The sequence below is a fragment of the Staurois parvus genome, unplaced genomic scaffold (assembly GCF_062004578.1).
Source record: "Staurois parvus isolate SC_StPar_1 unplaced genomic scaffold, SC_StPar_1.0 ptg000114l, whole genome shotgun sequence".
NCBI lineage: Eukaryota > Metazoa > Chordata > Amphibia > Anura > Ranidae > Staurois > Staurois parvus.
This window is the reverse complement of record NW_028317910.1, coordinates 5,741,306-5,764,098: the sequence shown is the minus strand read 5'-3', so window position 1 is coordinate 5,764,098 and position 22,793 is coordinate 5,741,306. Positions and strand designations below refer to the sequence as shown.

The following is a 22,793-nucleotide window of genomic DNA, read 5'->3' as shown; positions in this document are numbered from 1 at the left end:
AGGGAGGGGGAGCGGGTACCTGAATTTGACAGGTACCCGCTCCCACTTCCGTGGAGTTGTTCTTTCATCTTACCTGTTCCTCTATCCAGCGGCGCGGTCTTCCCGGCTTCTGTAGTGTGGGCATGACAGCCGGGTGCCAAGTGCGCATGCGCACGAAGCGGTGCTTTTTGTGAATGGTAAGGCGGCAGCTGGGACACATGACAGATCCCAGAAGCCGCCGGACCAATCACAAAGCGCAAGTGCTTCTCGCTCATGCGCACTGGGCACCCGGCTGTCATGCCGAGCGCCATTACAGAAGCCGGGAAGACAGCGTGCGGTTGGATCGAGGAACAGGTAAGATGAAAGAACAACTCCGCGGAAGTGGGAGCGGGTACCTGTCAAATTCAGGTACCCGCTCCCCCCCCTCCCCAAAGGTCAGCAGTCATCCCCTGTACTATCCACAGTCTCTGGTCATCCCTGTGCTGTGTCCGCAGTCTCTGGTCATCCCTGTGCTGTGTCCGCAGTCTCTGGTCATCCCTGTGCTGTGTCCGCAGTCTCTGGTCATCCCTGTGCTGTGTCCGCAGTCTCTGGTCATCTCCTGTACTATGTTTGCAGTCTCTGATCATCCCCTGTACTATGTCCACAGTCTCTGGTCATCTCCTGTACTATGTTTGCAGTCTCTGGTCATCTCCTGTACTGTGTTCGCAGTCTCTGGTCATCTCCTGTACTGTGTTCGCAGTCTCTGGTCATCTCCTGTACTGTGTCTGCAGTCTCTGGTCATCTCCTGTACTATGTCTGCAGTCCATTAGTTCAGAATTTTTTTTTTCCTGTTTTCTGCCTCTAAAACCTAGGTGCGTCTTATGGTCAGGTGCGTCTTATACGGCGAAAAATACGGTAATCCAGCACAAAATGACTCCTGAACTCTATGGTTCTCTCTCCATGTGCAGGGCGACTGGTCCTGCCTACCTACCCAGCTCAGGTGTGATACCCACAGTATCAGGTGTGTGCCAAAGTACTGGGTGCACACAAACCAGATTTAAATACTTTGTGGCATATGAGAAAAAAAAATTAAAGTTCACTTTTTAATTTTTTGTGAAAAGCTAAAACACCCTACACCCTCCGCTGGCTCCACAGGCGATTAGCTGTCACTGCCCACAGGGTCGATCTAACATTCCTGATTTTAGAAAGCCCTGCTAGTCTTCCTTCTTTCTTTAGGACTTTCGAAAATGGATCAGAGCGATTCTGATTGGTCACATGCTGGCATATGACCACTCTGACCAATCGGAATTGCTGGAGCATTTCAGAATAAAACAGCAATGGCAACCCCAATCTTTTTCAGGTCAGATTTACTTTATATTTGGCACACTACCAAAGCTCAGCAACTTCTGCAGGATGGCTATGTTTGCTCTCCAGATAAGTTGCAGTGAAATGGTTATATAGACCAGTGTTATCCATGAAACAGCTATACACTGCTCCACACAGTGACCATTCACTGCTATACCAAGGTGGAGGACTGAAGATGACCGCTCTCATTTCTGCCACAAGGGAAGGGAAGAAAAATCTGTTGCACGCCAATGTTCAGAACTACAAGTCTGCGATACAAAAACATTCAAAATATCTTTTGCCCCTTACAGTGGATATAAAAAGTCTCACACTCCTGTTAAAATGTCAGCTTTCTGTGAAAAATGAGACAAAGATAAATCATTTCAGAACTTTGTCCACCTTTAACCACTTGCGTTCCAGAGGATCCCCCCCCCCCCTTTCCTGACCAGGCCATTTTTTGTGATAAAGCACTGCATTACTTTAACTGACAATTGCGCAGTCATGCAATGCTGCACCCAAATTAAAATTGTCCTTTTTCCCCCCAGAAATAGAGATTTCTTTCAGTGGTATTTGATTGCCTCTGTGGTTATTTTGTGTGCTATAAAAAAAAATAAATATATAGCCAATTTTGAGAAAAAACACAATATATTTGATTGTTTGCTATTAAATGTCCAGTAAAAAAAAAATTTATCAAATTTCATCATAAAATTAGGCCAAAATGTATTCTACATGTCTTTGCTAAAAAAAATCCCAATACGTGTAAATTAATTGGTTTACCTGAAAGTTATAGTTTACAAATGGCGGTATATATACTGGAATTTATTTTTTTTATATTAGTAATGGTGGCGATCAGCAACTTATAGCAGGTCTGGGGAGGGCATTCTGACACTGGGGGGGGGGAACGGACTGTCACTGACATTTGCAGTAACACCAATACAGTGATCAGTGCTAATAAAAAGCACTGACACTGTACTAATGTCACTGGACAGGAAGGGGTTAACATCTGGGGCGATCAAAGTGTTAACTGTAACTGTCTTTTACTGTGTGCTGTGTGAGTGCTTTACACTAAGCACACTGCTTTGTATTGTATGGCTCTGCTATGCAGAGCCATACAAAACAGTTTGCAGGAGCTGACAGGGTAGAGATCAGTATTGTTTACAAACAGGTCTCTCCCCCGTCCGTGATACACAGTGATCGCCATGTGCCGGTGGTGATCACCAGGTGAGGCCGCCAACGGCCAGAAATGCCAAATCGCATATATACACACACACACGATTTTGCGCACCCCCGCCGCCCTGTAGCAGTATTTCTGCTATAGGGTGGCAGAAAAGCAGTTAATGTAACCTATAAACTGTACAACTCAGTTGAACAACAAATCTTCTAGGTGGAGGGAAGTAAAAATAAACTAACAATGTGGTTGCATAAGTGTGCACACCCGTAAACGAATACTTTGTTGAAGCACCTTTTGATATTATTCCAGCACTCAGTCTTCTTGGGTATGAGTCTATCAGCATGGCACATTTTGACTTATATTGGCCACTCTTCCTTACAAAAACACTCCAAATCTGTCAGATTGCGAGGGCATCTCCTGTGCACAGCCCTCTTCAGATCACCCCACAGATTTCCGTTTGGATTCAGGTCTGGTCCCTGGCTGGGGCATCCTAAACCTTTTATCTTCTTCTGGTAAAGCCATTCCTTTGTTGATTTGGATGTATGCTTTGGGTGGTTGTCATGCTGAAAGATGAAGTTCCTCTTCATGTTCAGCTTTCTAGCAGAAGCCTGAAGTGTTTTGTGCCAATATTGACTGGTTTTTGGAACTGTTCAAAATTCCCTCTACCTTGACTAAGGCCCCAGTTCCAGCTGAAGAAAAACAGCCCCAAAGCATGATGCTGCCACCACCATGCTTCACTGTGGGTATGGTGTTCTTTTGGTGATGTGCAGTGTTGTTTTTGCACCAAACATATCTTTTGGAATTATGGCCAGAAGGTTCAACCTTGGTTTCATCAGACCAGAATACATTTTCCCACATGCTTTTTGGGAGACTTCAGATATATTTTTGCAAAATTTATCCGGGTTTTGATGTTTTTCTTCATAAGAAAAGGCTTCCATCTTGCCACTCTACCCCATAGCCCAGACATATGAAGAATACGGTAGATTGTTGTCACATGTACCACACAGCCAGTACTTGCCAGATATTCCAGCAGCTCCTTTAATGTTGCTGTAGGCCTCTTGGTAGCCTCCCAGACCAGTTTTCATCTCGTCTTTTCATCAACTTTGGAGGGACCTCCAGTTCTTGGTAATGTCACTGTTGAGCCATATTTTCTCCACTTGATGACTGTCTTCACTGTGTTCCATGGTATAGCTAATGCCTTCGAAATTCTTTTGTACCCTTCTCCTGACTGATACCTTTTAACACTGAGATCCCTCTGATGCTTTGGAAGCTCTATGCGGACCATGGCTTTTGCTGTAGGATGTGACTAAGAAAATGTCAGGAAAGACCTACTAGAGCAGCTGAACTTTATTTGGGGGTTAATTAGAGGCACATTAAATGATGGCAGGTGTGTACTGACTCGTATTTAATATGATTTTGAATGTGATAACTTAATTCTGAACACAGCTACATCTCCAGTTATAAGAGGGTGTGCACACTTATGCAACCACATTATTTTAGTTTTTTATGTTTACTCCCCCCCCCCCCCAAAAAAAAAGATTTCAGTTTGTTTTTCAATTGAGTTGTACAGTTTAAGGGTCACATTAAAAAGGTGGAAAAAGTTTGAAATTATTTATCTTTGTCTAATTTTTTTACATCACAGAAACCTGACAGGGGTGTGTAGACGTTTTATATCCACTGTATTTGTCAGAAGTAAATTATCAGAAGCTAAGAAAAAAACAACAAATAAAAAAAAAAAAAACACAAAGGGAAGCTCAAAAGAATTGTATGTGACTTATGAAAAGTACATCAATTACCCAAAACCCCCACTGTTCCTCTCCTGTCTTAGCAGGAAGCAGATCTGCAGCTCATGGCGAGAGGGGTGCATGCAAGGCAGGAAGGGGGTAGGAGGGAAAGAGAAAGACAAGGAAGGAGTAAAGAGTTACACACAAAGAGCCAAGCAGGGCGTACTCAGAAATCGCGTCCTCCTGCCGGCCATTTTGAAGGAGACCCGCTCTGATGCACAGTTAAACTTGGCCCAGCCTGTGGTTGAGATGGAATAAAACAGACAAGAGGACAGAGACAGACGCTGCAGAGACAGGTCACAAATCACAAGACAGCACATATAAAAAGGGAAACTTTGGATAAGAGTGTTTGGAGTGGAGTTCAATCTGTGCTGCTCTGTCAGCATTTTAGTGCCAACAAAGAGCAGTACAGAGAACAGTGAGAGAAACAAGAAGTCAAACATCAAGTTCACAACTTACAATGGCTGAACTACTTTTTACATTTTTGGAGGGCAAATTGCAGGTGACCTGAAGCCATGCCAGTCCCAGCACTCCCTGCCCTAAGCAGGATAATTGGCTCTATGATTAAACTATATATACAACCGGTAAAAAGTATTGAGCACACCGCCATTTTTCTAGATAGATCTATTTCTAAAGGTGCTATTGACATGAAATTTTCACCACGTCAGTAACAACCCATGCAATCCAAACATATAAAGATACCAACACAAATAAGTTCATAAATTAAGTTATATGTAATAAATTGGAATGACACAGAAAAAGTATTTCACACGAACTGAAAATTTAATACTTTGTACAAAATTTATGTTGATAATGACAGCTTCAAGTTGCCTCCAGTATGGAGCAACTAGTCACATGCATTGCTCAGGTGTAATATTGGCCCATTCTTCCACAGTCTTCAAATCTTGAAGGATCCATGGGCCTCTTTCTGTGAACTCTGATCTTTAGTTCTTTCCATAGATTTTCTACTGGATTCAAGTCAGGTGATTGGCTGGGCCATTCTAGCAGCTTTATTATCTTTGAAACCAATTGAGTTTCCTTGGCTTTATTTGGGTTCATTGTCTTGCTGAAATGTCCACCCTCGTTTCATCTTCATCTTCCTGGTAGGTGGCAGATTTTTATCAAGAATGTCTTAAATGATATGAAGTTTGCCAGTACCGTATGCTAAAAAACAGCCCCACGCCCATGATGTTCCCACCTCTAAACTTCACTGTTGGGATGGTGTTTTTGGGGTGATGTGCAGTGCCATTTGACCTCCCAACATGGTGTGTATTATGGCATCGGAAGAATTCCATTTTGGTCTCATCTGACCAGACTATATTCTCCCAGTATTTCACATTCTTGTATAAATGTTATGCAGCTAACTTTAAAACAAGCTTCAACATGCTTTTTCTTCAGCAATGGAGTCTTGCCTGGTGAATGTGCATACAGGCCAAAGCAGTTGAGTGCATTACTTATTGTTTTCTTTGAAACAATTGTACCTTCTAATTCCAGGTCTTTCTGAAGCTCTCCACAAGTGGTCCTTGGTTCTTGGACAACTCTTCTGATAATTCTTTTCACTCTGTCAGAAATCTTGGGAAGAACACCTGGTCATGGCCGGTTCATGGTGAAATTATATTCTTTCCACTTCTGGACTATGGCCCCAACAGTGCTCATTGGAACATACAGAAGGATTTCTAAACCTCAAACTAAATGCCATCAGTATGTTTTGCAACAATAGGGTTGTGAAGGTCTTGGGAGAGCTCTTTGCTTTTACCTATCATGAAGTGTTTGTGTGACAACTTGATAATGAGACACCTTTTTATAGGCCATCAGTTAAGACTGAACCAGCTGATATTAATTTTCACTGACAAGGGGCAGGATTGCTTTTAATTTCTGATAGATTTCAGCTGGTGTGTTGGATTTCTGTGCTTTTTTGCACCTTCCTTTCTTCATATGTTCAATACTTTTCCCTGTGTCATTCCATTTTATTACATAAGAAACCAAAACAAATAAGTGTAGAAATTAAATTCTATGTATGGATTGCATGGGTTGTTACGGACGTGGTGAAAATAACATGTCAATACCACCTTTAGAAATATTTTACCCACTGTATGCTAGCAGCCAAAGCTCTGGATGCACATTTGTATAAATGGTTACATATTCAGACTGTGTCTATATTATCCAGCCACTGCAAATGTCCAGTTGTATAAATGGTGATTATATATATATATATATATATACATATACATATATATATATATATTTAAAATAATTACAATTTTGTTGCTCTGCAGCCTGAAACAAAAAAAAAAAAATCAAACTCAAAAGCATCAAGTTGGAAAAAGGATGTGGTCATTCTGATTAGCTCAGGAAGAAAAGAGCTTTCCTGGAGCATTTCAGTCCCTGCTAGTGCAACTAAAGCACTGTCAAAAGCTCTCCGGAATAAAGGTGTGGACAGACACACATCAGGAAATAGATACAAAAACATTTCAAAGGCTTTATCAATGCCTAGAAGCACAGGGAAGTCTATTTTTATAAAGTGGAAGGTATTTGATACAACACTGACCCTCCCTGGATCAGGACGTCACTCCAAACTGGATGAAAGAGCCAGGAGGAAACCAAAAGGCCTACAGCAACTCTGAAGCAGTTGCAGGAACTTATGACAGAGTGGTCATTGTGTGCATCTGACAATATCACAAATTCTCCACCAATGTGGCTTTGTATGGAAGGGTTGCAAGAAAAAAAACACTCAAGAAAGGCCACATGCAGTCACGACTGAGACTTGCCAAAACGCACCTTGAAGATTTTTAGGCTACATGGAAATATTATGGTCAGATGTAGACTAAAATTGAATTTTTTGGCCTCAACGCCAAACGATATGTCTGGGGGAAATCCAATACAGCTCCCCATCCATACAACACCATTCCTACAGTAAAGCATTGAGGTGGTAATATGCTGTTATTTTGGGGGGTTGTTCTCTGCAGTAGGAGCACTTGTCAGGATAGAAGGAAAAATGGATGGGTTTACCTTCCAGCATGACAATGACCCAAAGCACACAGAAAAAATTACCTTGCATGGCCTGGTCAGAACCCAGACTTAAACCCTATTGAAAAATCAGTGGAATGACGGTCACCATCAAATGTAATTGAACTTGAGCAGTTCTGCAAAGAGCAGTGGCCAAATATTACAAAGTCTAGATGTGCAAAGTTAGTAGAGACATCTCCCAACAGACTACAGGCTGTAATTAAAGCAAAAGGTGGTTCAACAAAATACTGACACAAATGGGTGATTCTTTTTCCAACTCAGCGATTCAGTTTTTGAATGTTTAAATTTTTTTTCTGACATGTTGGGGTTATATCTTTCACTTGGATAAAAATACAGCTGAATAAAACAAAAACTGTGTCTTTATTTCAGGCAGCAAAGCAAGAAAATGTGATTATTTTAAAGGGGGTGATTCTTTTTCATACCCACTGTATGCACACACATAGTATCTGGGCTATAAACCAGCGTCTCAGATAAGTGCCTCTATATTTAGGCTATGTATGTGCTAGAAACCAGCACCTTAGGATGTACATCTAGATAAATAACTTTATATTATCTGGGGTAAAATCCAGCACGTGAATGGCCAGTTAGATAAATGGCTCTAAATTTAGGTTTTACATGGGCTATAAAACAGCTGTTCTGAATGCACAGTTGCCATATAGGACCAAAGAGAATATGCACAGTTCAACCTATTATTCAAACTAGGGAAATAACCTCCTATGCTTTTTGATATGTCAAGATATGGAGAAAAAAAATGTGTCAAAACAGTCTCCCACTAGCACCTGTGAAAAATGGGAAGGTGACACAGAGTCTTCCCAGTTAGTTTTAGAAAGGTAAATGTTCCCAGGGTGTGCCTTTTGGGTTTACCTTGTCCCTGGGCGGATAAACTGGGTACAGAGAGGGCAGCATCACTGGTGAAGGCAGAGCAGAGGATGTCACTGGAGGGTGAGGGTTTCAGGTGGTGTCCGGGGTCCGGCACACTAGAAGGGGGAAGGAGAAGGTTCTGCTGGGGGGGAATGGTGGCAGGAGCACTCTGTGTGGACAGGTCACCTACAGGTAAAAGAATAGAACAGATGAACCAGAGAGGATTATGGGAAAAGCTCTATATTTCCAGTGGGTCGACCTCTGAATTAGTGGTTTCCGCACTTTAAGGCAATAACTACCTTTTCTATCTGTAATGAAAATACATTATATGGAATATATAGAGTTGCTACTCCTAGGTACCTGAGAGCTGAGGACTGCGGTTCCCATAAGAGCTCCCCCTACTTGATTTGCTGCCTTTCCCCTTGGTCGGTCTCCTTCTCCGGCCAGACAGGGGCGCTGCAGGAGGGATTATGACTGCAGGAGGTACTTTGCCTAATGTTGTGTACAGTTTCTCAATTTCTTGTTTCTGGCGGCTGTGTAGCTCATGTATCTCCTTCAGGTGCCTGTGAGAGAAAAAACAAACCATGCAGACGATGCACATTCACAGAATCCCATACAACATAAAAGAAACCAACAACATGTATACATACTTGTAAATATGGCATATCCATTAACAAAGCCCTTCTCAATTAAGAATCTAAAGGTTCGGCTGTTTCTGCCTTTTTTTTTTTTTTAACCTCTTCACATCGGTGCCTCCCGGCCCATTAAGGGGTTTCAGACGCCAGGAGGTGGGGCGGAGTTTTAGGGTCATGTGACCGTTGTGATTCTCTGTCATGGCGGTCACATGATTGGAAAAGGTCCCGATCGTAAGGACCCGTTACGATCGGGACCTTTCCGTGAGACACCGACATATGTGCTGTGAACGCATAAGACACGCTCTCAGCACATACGTGTTTTCAAATGGTACGCAAAAATGCGGCCGCTCAGCGTCAAGGCCCAGCTGCCGAGAAGCCGCATATTTGCGTACAGTCGGCATCAAGGGGTTAACATTCTTTAAAAAAAACAAAAAAAACACAAAAAACTATATTTCAGGCTCAGCAAGGGGCATATCGGCAAGCATGGACCCTTCACTGCAGCATGACGGCCAAGGGCAGGCTTTTAGATTCAAGCTGCGGATACTTGATAAAGAAAAACTGTAAGACTTTGTACACATTTTGTTTTGATGCACCTGAAATATATTTAGCTGAAATAAACTGAAAATCTGCTTGGTCTTGAAATCAACTCTGTGAACATGATGGGCCTCAAGTGTAGGCCCTTATAGCCAAAAAAAACAACAATCACTAGAAAGGGATGTGGCTAAATAAGAGGCATTTAAATGGGACGGGGTGTGTGTGCGTGTGTGCGTGTGTGTGTGTGTGTGTGTGTGTGTGTGTGTGTGTGTGTGTGTGCGTGCATAAAAGAGAAAAACAATAGGAGAGAGCGGAAAGAAGAAAAAAAAAAAAAACCAAAAACAAAACAAAAAAACAAAACAAAAAAACAAAACAAAAAAACAAAACAAAAAAACAAAACAAAAAAACAAAACAAAAAAACAAAACAAAAAAACAAAACAAAAAAACAAAACAAAAAAACAAAACAAAAAAACAAAACAAAAAAAAAAAAAACAGTCCTGAACATAACACCACATTAGAAAAAAGTAAACACTCAGTAAAAAGCTACCAGAAAATGGTGGCCACTCACTTGTCCCGCAGCCTCCGTAGCTCCTTCTTTAGCTCCTCATCTTCTATATCTGATTCATTGTCACTGCTCATGTAGGAGGAGTTAAAGGAGTTGCTAAGACTTTGCAAGCTGGGCTTTGAACTCAGAGGGTGGGGCAAAACAGGGCTCCCCAAGCTGTCATCATGCACTCCCCTGGGCGGATCGCTTAGAGTGGTTGATGATTCGGGATGGGAAGATGGTCCATTGAGATGGGACTGTGTCTTTGGGGAAGAGGCTCGTGGCAGCTCTGTTTCTGTGTGGCCCGATGATAGGTCATCCTCTGCGCGAGATACTGAAAAGCGGCCTACTCTATCAGTTGTGGAGGTGGTAACCTGGAATCGGCCCACCTGTACAGACTGTTTTGGGGAGGGACTATGTGTGGGAACATGGACTGGTCCTACACCATCCACTATGTCTAAGGACCCTGATGCACTGAGCTTTGGCTTCACCAGTGTACTTTCTGGGCTGCTAAACGACATGGAAGAAGAAGTGGTGGATGAGGTGGATGAAACTTCCCGCTGTGGCAGTTTTGGCTCCTCGCTCAGCTTCAGGATATCATCTACTGCTACGGACACCTACAGGACAAAACAAAAAACAAAAACATGATTTCTCTTGATTTGCAGCATAATTTTACCTTCTTGCTTTATGCACACCTCAACCTCAATATCAGCATATTACTTTACGTTTATTCTGTAGAAACAGAATAGATAAAAGTGTTACTAAACCCAGGACCCTGCATTCACTGTATCTTGTCTCCCACAGTACACACAACATGGAACAGCAAGTATTTCAGTAAAGATAAAACATGCTAAATACCTTTTCTCCTCAGTGGTTAGAGCAGTCTTGTGACTTTTATCAGTGTCCAGCACAGCAAAGGTTAAAGCTTGTAGGAGGAGCTTTCATTCTGCCGTAGGAGGATGCAGAACCCCTGACCTCTGTCAAGACAGAGCTGATTGGCCCTGTGCTGATCACATGCACTCTCCCAAGAAAAAAAAAACCTCTCTAGCAATATGGAGTTGAATATAAAGAAAGGGACCCCCTAAAATTGGTTGGGACTTTGAAGGCATAGATACATAGGTTGAGTTAAAAATGTGAAATCTTTATTTTGTCAAATTACACACATAAAAAAAGATTAACATTTCCATATGGGGATCTATGTAAATCGTTCCTGCAATTCTTTTAAAACAATATGTTTTGATGGTGATGTTCTAATATGATCAGCAATGGTTTATTGTGTATACAAAGCATTGTTGTTACCAAATAAATAGCCTCGATGGTGATGTTACAAAATAATCTCAGATGGTATGTTATGTCATAAATTTTTATGTGTGTAATGCCTACGCCTTCAAAGTCCCAAACAATTTTAGGGGGTCCATTTCTTTATATTCAACTCCAAATTTTTGAGGATGGTGGCTATTTATCAGGAATTTTTTTCTCCTTTTGTCTCTAGCAATACACACCAAACTGAGCATGTGCACCATACCAGGCCATATGTCCTCAACATGGGGGGGCGCCACCGCCCCACTAACACACACCTTGTCCCCATATTGATAGGGACAAGGGCCTCTTCCCTACAACCTGTTTTATCCATAGTTCTACTTTAAGTTGGCACTGGGATTTAATATATAGTGGTAAAAAAGGAAGAGTGAAGCTAAGGGTGTTTGGTCTTTATAGGAGAAAGGTATGGCTACTCCTTTTTATTAAAAGGCTACTCAGGTGATTATAGATAAGGCAGACACTCCTGCTTAGTCAATTATTTTTTCACTTTCACAGAATTGGACAATTTTACATGCACATTGTTTATTGACAATACATTGAATCCTTAAAGGATAAGTTCATATTTAGGGTGTAACATGCTTCGCTGCACCCCACCTCCTGCCACCAGCGATCCTTTTTCTGTGACAGCAGGTGGGGGTTCTTTTCTCCACTGGCACAAATTGAAAACAGCATGGCCGTGAGGGATGTCGCCCACATGGCCGAGCCATTAATTCACAGTTACTTGTGAATGAATATACTAGAAGTACTGTCAGCCATGTACTGCAGCTCAAGGCTTGTAGTTTTCAATAAACTGCAAGGGCGCTGATGAGCACTCTTGTAGTCCATTCATTCTTCCTGCCATTCAGTAACTGTCTGCCTTTATGGGACGGTTCAACGTAATGTACCTGTAATGATAAAAAAAAAAAAGAAAAGAATAAATGCCCTTTTTTTTGTACCTACAAAGATACTCAATTATTAATTTTTTTCCTTAGCCTATAATATGGAAAAGGATTAGGAGTTCTTGAGATGATATCGCTTGGGTTTTAATGATTTAACCACTTGCCCACCGGGCACTTTTACCCCCTTCCTGCCCAGGCCAATTTTCAGCTTTCAGCACTCTCATATTTTGAAAAACAATTGTGCAGTCATGCAACACTGTACCCAAACTAAATCTTTATAATTTTTTTTTAAACAAATAGAGCTTTCCTTAGGTGGTATTTAATCACCACTGAGGTTTTTATTATTTTCTAAAAAAAAAAAAAAAAGAAAACATTTTGGGGGGAAAAAAACCCCAAAAGCGTTTGATGGTCACCGATTGCCAGCACACATGGGCACTATTGGCCACACGGCTGGAGCTACACTGATCACCAGCACACTGATAAGATCAGTGTAGATGTCCCCCTGCGAAATGCAGCTTACCGACTCTCCTCACGTGCTGTCAGCATGAGGAAAGGACTGCCGATAACTGACATTTCCTATTTACCCTGTAATCAGCTGTGACTGGACACAGCTGGTCATATGGTAAATGCTGCTGTGATTGGCCTGTTCGTTAGTCATGTGATCTGCTGTGTCCAAAGGACACAGCAATCACAGATCGTGTGCAGTGCACACTCCAGGACTAGCCAACCGTGCTGTAGCCATCGTTTGGCTATAGCGCGGTCGGGAACAGGTTAAAGTAGAACTATAGGCAAATTTTTTTATTATTATTATTATTTTGGATAGAGCAAGGGAGGGTTATAACTCCTGTCAGATTTTTGTGCACCATCTGTATGCCATTGAGATTTCCCTTCACTTCCTGTTCCAAAGCCAAACAGGAAGTGAGAGGAAATCCCTGCAAATTAAAGGAATTCCTTTGGTTTACCTGTAAAAATCATTTTCTTTGGTTATGCTGCCACCTTCAGGTGACTGGACACAGAAAAAAAGAGACAGGGAATTCCCTCCTAGGCATAACCCCCTCCCCATCAGTCAAGGCTTCAGGTTTTGCAGCCAGCCATAAACCAGAAAGGCAGAGTAGGATCCACTAAGGACTAGCGTGCTGGTTATCCCAGAAGATCTGACCCTATTAATTCTGCCAGTGCCCCACCACCTCCACAAGGAAAAGTTGTGTGCCTCAAAGTAGGCAGACAGCTGCGACCTGTAGTCCCACAAGGGCATTCAGTCTGATGCGAATTGCAGTTTCACTAAGGAAAAGCATTCTGCTGCAATCTGTAGTCCCACAAGAGCCCACATTGTTGCCTCACAAGAGGATCCAAGATGGCTGTCACCTGCGTGCTCCACCCCACTCATGATATCACCAGCTGTATGGCACATGTAGCCTAGTCAAGTCTACAGTGAATGCAGGGCAGAGATGAAACTCTGAAACAAGATTAATCTACAATGAATTGGGGGAAGGTGTCATTCGGAGTCTGCAAATACACAAAGTGCAATGAATGGGCACTGCTCTAATGTTTAACTTGCAGCATTGGGCTTCTCTGTACATTAGAAGTAGGCTGCTTGCATTACACCTTATAATTCACCCAGAACATGAAAGTTAATGACGTGAGAAACCAACCTGAAATCGCCCCATTTTCAGAACTCCACCACCAGTCTCTGCAGGCTTGGCTTTTGCCGGCTCTGTAACTGAATGAAAAACATTAGTTTTAAAACTATACCTACATTTCACTATTAGTTCTCTAAATTAAATGGTGTGAAAACACAGTATAACAATCCTACTCATGTTGATATGGCATTAAGAATGCTGAACTAAAAAAAAAAAAAAAATTGTATACAAAAAACTGTTCATCTGCTAATCGTTAGAGGTGTTGGCTGTATTTCACTTCTAAAGACAACTATCAGTCCTCTCTGAGTGTGTCAAGTCTCAATTTAGAGCAGCCTTTCACAACTGGGGTGATGGCAGGCTTCTTCAAGGGTGCTGCAGCAAAATACTACCAACAAGGCAAATACTGTACCAGCAAAGGAAGGTGGATAGAGTAGCTTGAGCCAAGCCTGCCTTATTTTACAGACAGCTGCAGGTCACAATACAAGTAGAACTCCAACCACTTGCAGGGCTGCCCACTTGTGTTTTACCAAATGATGGTGTATTGGGTGTTAAAGAGCATATTGGGAGTCTGCACAGAGTCCTTTATTTCCCCTCATCTGCCTCCAAGGGAAAAACAGGTCAACGATAATGGGCAGTTTGGTTGCCTGTGGCACTTTCCCCATAGTTTGGTACTGAGTTCTCCCATGTGGCTCTTGCAGATCATAGGGCCACAGCTGCTCTGCTGCTCAGCAGCTTTTTCTTGGTCGGCCAAGTGGTGGGCAGGTCCAGGGCTGTGGTCACTGGCTTACTTCACAGAGGTGGCCACAGACTTAGCTGATCAAGCAGCTGAAAATGGGGAGCAGAGAGAGCAGATCTGCAAGCGTCCAGCCCTGCGGTAAGAGTCTGCCACTGCATGCGGCTCACTGACTGTCCCGCCACTGCATACTGTGCAAGCAATCCCATTCATGTTAATTGGGATACAGTGGCTGAATGGACACAGCCATTGCTCCCAATTTAACATCCATGTGGGTGCGTGTCTTCAAAAGCAGACAATATGAATTCAGGGACCTGCAAAGATCTCAAATTGGGAGCAACTGCTGCATCCCAATAGACACGAATGGGACACCTGTGCTGCCCCACGAGGGCAAAGTTGGCACTTGCTTGGGTGTACGATTAAGTCTGCCCTGCATGTCTCAAAGAGAACCTGTCACCAAAAAATGATCAAATAAAGAACTGTGTCCCCTATGTGACGAAAAAAAAAAAAAAGTTAAGTAAAAAAGTAAGTAATAAAAATAGTAATAGCATACATTCTCCCAATTAATATCTAGCCCCGACAACTTCCCAAACTCATCAAGTATGAATCATGTTGCGTCACCTTTCATTTTTAGTCTGACCCTGACAATAACTTATGCGCCAAGGGTCACCTAAAATTTGACAACTGCTGTCCTGACCCCTGCTCACCGCTGTCCTGATGGTGTTTTCAACTCCTAGGAATGCATAACTGATATATATATATATACAGTCATGGCCGAAATTGTTGGCACCCTTGATATTTTTCCTGAAAATCAAGTATTTCACACAAAAAAGGTATTGCATTAACACATGTTTTGCTATACACATGTTTATTCCCTTTGTATGTATTGGAACAAATATAAAACAGAGGCAGAAAAGCAAATATGACATAATGTCACACAAAACCCCAAAAATGGGCTGGACAAAAGTATTGGCACCCTTAACTTAATATTTGGTTGCACACCCTTTGGAAAACATAACTGAAATCAGTCGCTTCCTATAACCATCAATAAGCTTCTGACACCTCTCACCCGGAATTTTGGACCACTCTTCCTTTGCAAACAGCTCCAGGTCTCTCTTATTGGAAGGACACCTTTTCCCAACAGCAATTTTAAGATCTCTCCACAGGTGTTCAATGGGATTTAGATCTGGGCTCATTGCTGGCCACTTCAGAACTCTCCAGCGCTTCTTTGCCATCCATTTCTGAGTGCTTTTTGACGTATGTTTGGGGTCATTGTCCTGCTGGAAGACCCAGGATCTTGGACGCAAACCCAGCTTTCTGACACTGGGCCCTACAGTGCGACCCAAAATCCTTTGGTAATCCTCAGATTTCATGATGCCTTGCACACAGTCAAGGCACCCAGTGCCAGAGGCAGCAAAACAACCCCAAAACATCATTGAACCTCCACCATATTTTACCGTAGGTACTGTGTTTTGTTCTTTGTAGGCCTCATTCCGTTTTCGGTAAACAGTAGAATGATGTGCTTTACCGAAAAGCTCTATCTTGGTCTCATCTGTCCACAAGACGTTTTCCCAGAAGGCTTTTGGCTTACTCAAGTACATTTTGGCAAACTGTAGTCTTGCTTTTTTATGTCTCTGTGTCAGCAGTGGGGTCCTCCTGGGTCTCCTGCCATAGCGTTTCATTTCATTTAAATGTCGACGGATAGTTCGCGCTGACACTGATGCTCCCTGAGCCTGCAGGACAGCTTGAATGTCTTTGGAACATGTTTGGGGCTGCTTATCCACCATCCGGACTATTCTGCGTTGCAATCTTTCATCAATTTTCCTCATCCGTCCACGACCAGGGAGATTAGCTACAGTGCCATGGGTTGCAAACTTCTTGATAATGTTGCGCACTGTGGACAAAGGCAAATCTAGTTCTCTGGAGATGGACTTGTAACCTTGAGATTGTTGATATTTTGCCACAATTTTGGTTCTCAGGTCCTCAGACAGTTCTCGTCTCCTCTTTCTGTTGTCCATGCTTAGTGTGGCACAGACAGACACACAATGCAAAGGTTAAGTGAACGTCTCTCCTTTTTATCTGCTTTCAGGTGTGATTTCTATATTGCCCACACCTGTTACTTGCCCCAGGTGAGTTTACAGGAGCATCACATGCTTGTAACATTCTTATTTATCCGCAGTTGTGAAAGGGTGCCAATACTTTTGTCCAGCCCATTTTTGGAGGTTTGTGTGACATTATGTCGAATTTGCTTTCTTTCCTCCCTTTTTTTGTTTTGTCCCAATACACACAAAGGGAATAAACATGTGTATAGCAAAACATGTGTTAATGCAATACGTTTCGTGAGAAATACATGATTTCCTGGAGAAATATCAAGGGTGCCAACAATTTCGGCCATGACTGTATATATATATATATATATATATATCTCTCTCAGAAGAATGTAAACTACATGTATTTGCTTTAAATTAATTATGCACAGACCATCCATCTGATGTTTTATTCACTCAAGCTGAAGTGTCAGGTTCAAAATACATAAAGCTTATTTTATTTTTTAGGTATGTACAATGCGCTGAAAATTTCATAGTGCATTACATATTGTACATTCACATCAGGCTTTGTCCCAAAGGAGTTTCTGACCTAAGGTCCCTACTGCACATGCATGCATACATACACATTCAAGGGTCAATTTTGATAGGAGTCATTTGACCTTTGACTCCTATTGAATCTATAGCTGACATCTTTATGAAGGTAAAGCTGGAGCCTTGCTTTGGCATCAGGCTTGAACAGTTTTTTTTTTTGGGGGGGGGGGGGGGTTCTGTATATTAACCTCTTTAGTGATGTCCTATAGCAGAGGTACTGCTACAGGGCGGCAGCTGTGCGCAAAATCACACACACATATACATATATATATATATATATATATGCCCTGAGCACGCTACCATTCGTGGCCTCGGCTGTCAATAACCGCGTCTTGGCCGGTGATTACTTACCGGCGCCCAGTGATTGCCGAGCATCTCCAATGGGGGGGGGGGGGGGGGGGTTGAACAAAACAGTTCTCTCCCCTGTGAGCTCCTGCACACTGCTTTGCATGGCTGTGCATAGCAGTGTGCTTACAGTGAAGCACAAACACAGCACACAGTTATAAATGGCACAAAGCACACAGTTAACTCTTTGATCACGCCACATGTTAACTCCTTCCTGCCCAGTGACATTAGTACATTGTCAGTGCTTGTTATTAGCACTTATCACTGTATTGGTGTTACTGAGTATGTCATTGACACCAAATCAGTTCCCTCCCAGTGTCACAATGTCCGCTTTTAATAGCATAAAAAATAAAAACCGCAAGGGCGATCAAATTCCAAATTAAAAAACAAAGCCTTGTGGGCATTTTCAGGCTTGATTCAAAGTAATCACTCTACTCACAATTACCTAACAATACGCAATGGGTACGCTTCGACCACCATGTAAGGACACTCGAAGAAAAAATAATCAAAAGACCCAGGGTTCATAGACAGGAAAGATCAAAAAAAAAAAAAACACCCTCCAAAGTACACTATATTGCCAAAAGTATTGGGACGCCCGCCTTTACACACACATTAAATTTAATGGCATCCCAGTCTTATTCTGTAGGGATCAATACTGAGTTCGCCCGCCCTTTGCAGCTATAACAGCTTCAACTCTTCTGGGAAGGCTGTCCACAAGGTTTAGGAGTGTGTCTATGGGAAGGTTTGACCATTCTTCCAGAAGTGCATTTGTGAGGTCAGGCATTGATGTCAGATGAGAAGGCCTGGCTCGCAGTCTCCGCTCTAATTCATCCCAAAGGTGTTCTATCAGATAGAGGTCAGGACTCTGTGCAGGCCAGTCTAGTTCCTCCACCCCAGACTCGCTCATCCATGTCTTTATGGACCTTGTTTTTGCACTGGTGCGCAGTTATGTTGGAACAGAAACGGGCCATCCCCAAACTGATCCCAAAAAGTTGGGAGCACGAAATTGTCCAAAATGTCTTTGTATGCTGATGCCTTAAGAGTTCCCTTCACTGGAACTAAGGGGCCAAGCCCAAACTCTGAAAAACAAACCCATACCATAATGCCCTTCCACCAAACTTGGCACAATGCAGTCAGGCAAGTACTGTTCTCCTGGCAATCATCAAACCCAGACACTCAGATTGCCAGAGAAACGTGATTAGTCAATCCAAAGAACACGTCTCCACTGCTCTAGAGTCCAGTGGCAGCATACTTTACACCACTGCATCTGACGCTTTGCATTGCACTTGGTGATGCTTGGATGCAGTTGCTTGGCCATGGAAACCCATTCCATGAAGCTCTCTACACACTGTTGTTGTGCTGAGCTGAAGGCCACATGAAGTTTGGAGGTCTTTAGCTATTGACTCTGCAGACAATCGGTGACTTCTGCACACTTCAGCATGCGCTGACCCCGCTCTGTCATTTTACGTGGCCTACCACTTCGTGGCTGAGTTGCTGTTGTTCCCAGTTGCTTCCACTTTGTTATAATACCACTAACAGTTGACTGTGGAATATTTAGTAGCAAGGAAATATCACGGATGGACTTATTGCACAGGTGGAGACCTATCACGGTACCACGCTTGAATTCATTGAGCTCCTGAGAGTGACCTATTCTTTTACAAATGTTTGTAGAAGCAGTCTGCATGCCTAGGTGCTTGATTTTATTTACACCTATGGCCATGGAGGTGATTGGAACACCTTAATCCAATGATTTTGAGGGGTGTCCCAATACTTTTGGCAATATAATGTATATTCAGGCTTGAACGACTTATTATGGCTAAGCTGTGATGCACTTACCATCAGTGGAAAGCTTTGGCTGGGTATCCACTGGTCCGGCTACAGTTGTAGTAGCTGTACTTGGCACAGGCTGAAAAGAGGGACAGCAAGTTAAAAATTGACATTCATGTTAAGTTTCTTTGGTCTTCAACACAACAAAAGTCAAAGCCAAGTAGTAATAAAGGAATACACACCAAATGTTTACCACTGTCACCAACACTACAGCTGACAGTTCAAGGAACTTCAGAGCACTGAATGTGGATCAAATTACTTATTTTTTTGCAACACAAAACACCTAAGGAACCTGGATGTACCTCGTACCCTTAAGTTCACCACTGCTGAGAACTTTGAGTATGAATGTTGGGCCACTGTCAGTGCTCATTCTATAGGCGGAAGTGCTCAACTCTCTTCTCTCCCCCCCCCCCCCCCCCCAACATTGTATTATGACAACTGGACACAGTGCTGTCAGAATACAACTGAAGCAGCTTATGGACAAAAGTTTCCAGTTTGTCTAATGATCAACAGCAACACAGATGAAAACTCTGCTGGTTCATGCTGAATCTGATGAATTTTGATCCATCTATGACCAGCTTTACACATGTATCTCTCATTACTCATTTGATCTATACAGCCCATAGAAAGAGGGTTTATAAATAGAGGGGCAGTGACTGTCAAAAGTTATCTAAATAGAAAAACAACACTGGTAAAGTTTCTATCAGCTTGAATACACCTGTGCTTAATCATAGCTCAATATGTAGATTGGACCCCAAAAAGATGGCCGCGACCATCCAGACTTCTAGAAAATGGCGCCGTATCACTGTAAAAGAATTCTTAGTATGGTGATTGTTCTATCACATCCCCCGTACGAAGCCACGTGTCCCTGTGGCGCAACGCGTTGGGGAGGGGTTTTGACGTCACCACAGCAACCCGACGGCAAGTAGAAGTCTATGTGAGCAAGTGTGAGCAACCACGCAGGAGACCTGTCACAAACGCATTTAGCGGTCTCACTGATTTTAACTCAGTGCTTTTTATACTGAATACTTGTGAGTGCATAAGAAGTAGTTGTGAATAAAATTGTTCTTTTAAAAAAACGATAAGGCACCATGTACCTTTTTCTTTCCCACTATACCAATGAGGAATAATACAAGGAGATGGAGCATTTTTTATTGCCATGAGAAAAATCTAATCCACAGACCCACAATAATCTATAATCAACCATCAGGAGTATCCAAGGGAGTCTCTAAAGATATCCATCAAGGATAAACATCACAAAGCTGTGTTAGCCCAGCAGTGGGCTTAATAGAAGGTGAGCGCATATAAGTATCTATATTCCAGCAAGAATCCATCTGCAATCTTCTTTGACTAATCAACTTTAATCGAATTTATCTAGACTTTTTTTGGACACTATTCATTTCTTATTTAAATTACCAATATTATGATTTTTTTCCACGTTTGTTTTTTTTTCACATTCTATTATTTATTTTGAAGTTGTAATAAGTTGATTTGGAAGGTTCATTATTTCTGGAAGTATTCACATCTCACATTTAGGGCGCGGCAATAAACAATCAATTTATTTTAGTATCCAAGCCACTGCAACACACCAGCTTCAAAGCAGATGGAAGAGGCTACTTTTTGATTAAGTCACAAACACCAATTCTTCCTTCTGCCCTGGACCAAAGATTTAGATTAAAATTGTTACCAGAGCAAATTATAAATGTATAGGCTAAGGTACAGACACAGGAGCTTGCTTTATGAAGGGAGATGGTGCAGCAGCAAACAGCCACTTCTCCTGTAACTAGAGTTGCTCCCTTAACAGCAGCATCTCTACTTGACTTACTTCTTGAGTCTGGGAGCAGCAGTGAAGAGGAGACTAAAGACAACATGGACAAAATGAGGAGGATATTAATACTCAAGTAAGGAATGTTATTTTTTGGAGAAGTCCCTTGCCAAGGAGAGGAAACCCTTTGATGGAAGAGTAACCAAGAGAAATATCATACCTTGGCAAAACTAGCGAAATCTTACTTGTGTATCCCAGGCACCACCACGCCATCAGAGTGACCCTTCTCTGATGCAACATAGTTTGTTTACAAAAAAAAAATTAGGTTGTTTTCCAATTAATTGAAACAATAAATCGGACAACTAGTTGATTATGAAAATAATTAGCTGGAGCCCTAGTATTTAACAATGGCAATTTTGTAAAAAGTAAAATATGGACTTATAAGTGACACTAGGGCAGGGATGGATCATGTACCCCAGCCTTGACCACTGGCATGGGGAGTGGGCCAGACTCAAACACATATGATCACTGAAGCCACCGCACTTAAGGATTGCTGTAGACACAGGTGCCGATTCCCAGAAGAAAAGTCACGAAGCAGGACCTCCTTTGCTTGGAGTCTCAAAGTGAGCATGTGCAGTCAGACATGCTTACCTGAGCCTCATCTGGATCCAGCTCCCTATGGGGGGCTGGAAAGGATACTGTAGCACACAAGGGGTTTTCCCTTAATGCAGAGAATGCTTTAAGGTAAAAATCCTTAAGCCTTTAGAACCACTTTATTTGTACAGTACAGGACACTGAAGTTGACTCTTAGACCAAGGGACATCCCAAAGCAATAAATCGAGGGGTGGGGGAAGGACCCAGAGGGGTACTGAAAATCACAATGGCAACAAAGATGAGCACCTTATTGCAAAAGGGAGTGCACAAGGAATGATGAGGTATTATGAAGAGAATATACAAGACCTACCAAAGACCTGCCGATACCAGAGCCTAAGTGTTTTGCAATTTTAAACAGAAGAAATTTGCAGCATGAGAAATGGAAACAAGCTATAGGTTCCCCATTTTGAGAATTACCACACATGTAGATTACATCCCCCATGCTCAATTTTGTTGTCAGAAGAAAGGAGGCACCCAACCCAGAGGTTAAAATGTGTCCAACTTGTGAATATTAAAAAATTTGAGATGCTGGAAGATCTCTGGGGAGAGTTTGTAGAGTAGTCACATAATTAAGAATGTAAGGCAACATAGATAGGCAAGTAACAAGGTACCTACAAGACTGCATGTGGGAGGGGATACTGAGAACAATGGCCTACAACCCTTTCCAGTATTGGTGGGCGCAAGAGGTTAGCTGGTGACAAGGCCAAATCCTTTTCAGAAAGCAAGATTATAAAGACTTGTCAGCTTGTAAAATAGCTTGATTGCTGATCCTTGACCCTGATATGCAGGGAGGGAGAGTCTATCAAAAAATCTATAAAGAATCTGTGGGTCAACAACCAGAGGCCCGTGTAGCAAAAGAAAGTCCACATAGTGATGTAGGGTTCCCATAACCTTGAGCAAAAAGGCTGGACACTGGCAGTCCTGAAGGAGTTTGCCAGTAGAACCTAAGGGAAATTCTCAGAGATGCAACCAAAGACTGGCAAATGGCAGTATGTTTAGGAACATGGGGGTCAGGGATAGACAAAATGTCATGTTGGAAGAGTGAATGCAAATATAATGGACTAGCAGAGATATACAGAGTAGCACGAGGCAGTGAAAAGAAGTCTGAGAAAGGTGCAGTGTCAATTATAGAGG

The 22,793-nt window shown here is 42.4% G+C and overlaps 1 protein-coding gene across 19 annotated transcripts in view; it reads right to left on the bottom strand.

Annotated features, from left to right (window-relative positions):
• Nucleotides 1–22,793, bottom strand: part of WNK1 (WNK lysine deficient protein kinase 1) — a 239,269-nt gene that overhangs the window by 8,916 nt on the left and 207,560 nt on the right. For 12 of the 19 annotated variants that reach the window (XM_089671781.1, XM_089671780.1, XM_089671783.1 and 9 more), the window contains 6 exons: nt 19,250–19,319; nt 13,709–13,776; nt 9,883–10,475; nt 8,506–8,708; nt 8,149–8,331; nt 4,403–4,495 (listed from right to left, as the gene is read on the bottom strand). In XM_089671781.1, the coding sequence (XP_089527907.1) occupies nt 4,403–4,495; nt 8,149–8,331; nt 8,506–8,708; nt 9,883–10,475; nt 13,709–13,776; nt 19,250–19,319 (1,210 nt within the window). The remainder of the gene's footprint in view (nt 1–4,402; nt 4,496–8,148; nt 8,332–8,505; nt 8,709–9,882; nt 10,476–13,708; nt 13,777–19,249; nt 19,320–22,793) is intronic. The other 7 variants (XM_089671779.1, XM_089671777.1, XM_089671792.1 and 4 more) reach the window with 3 other exon arrangements.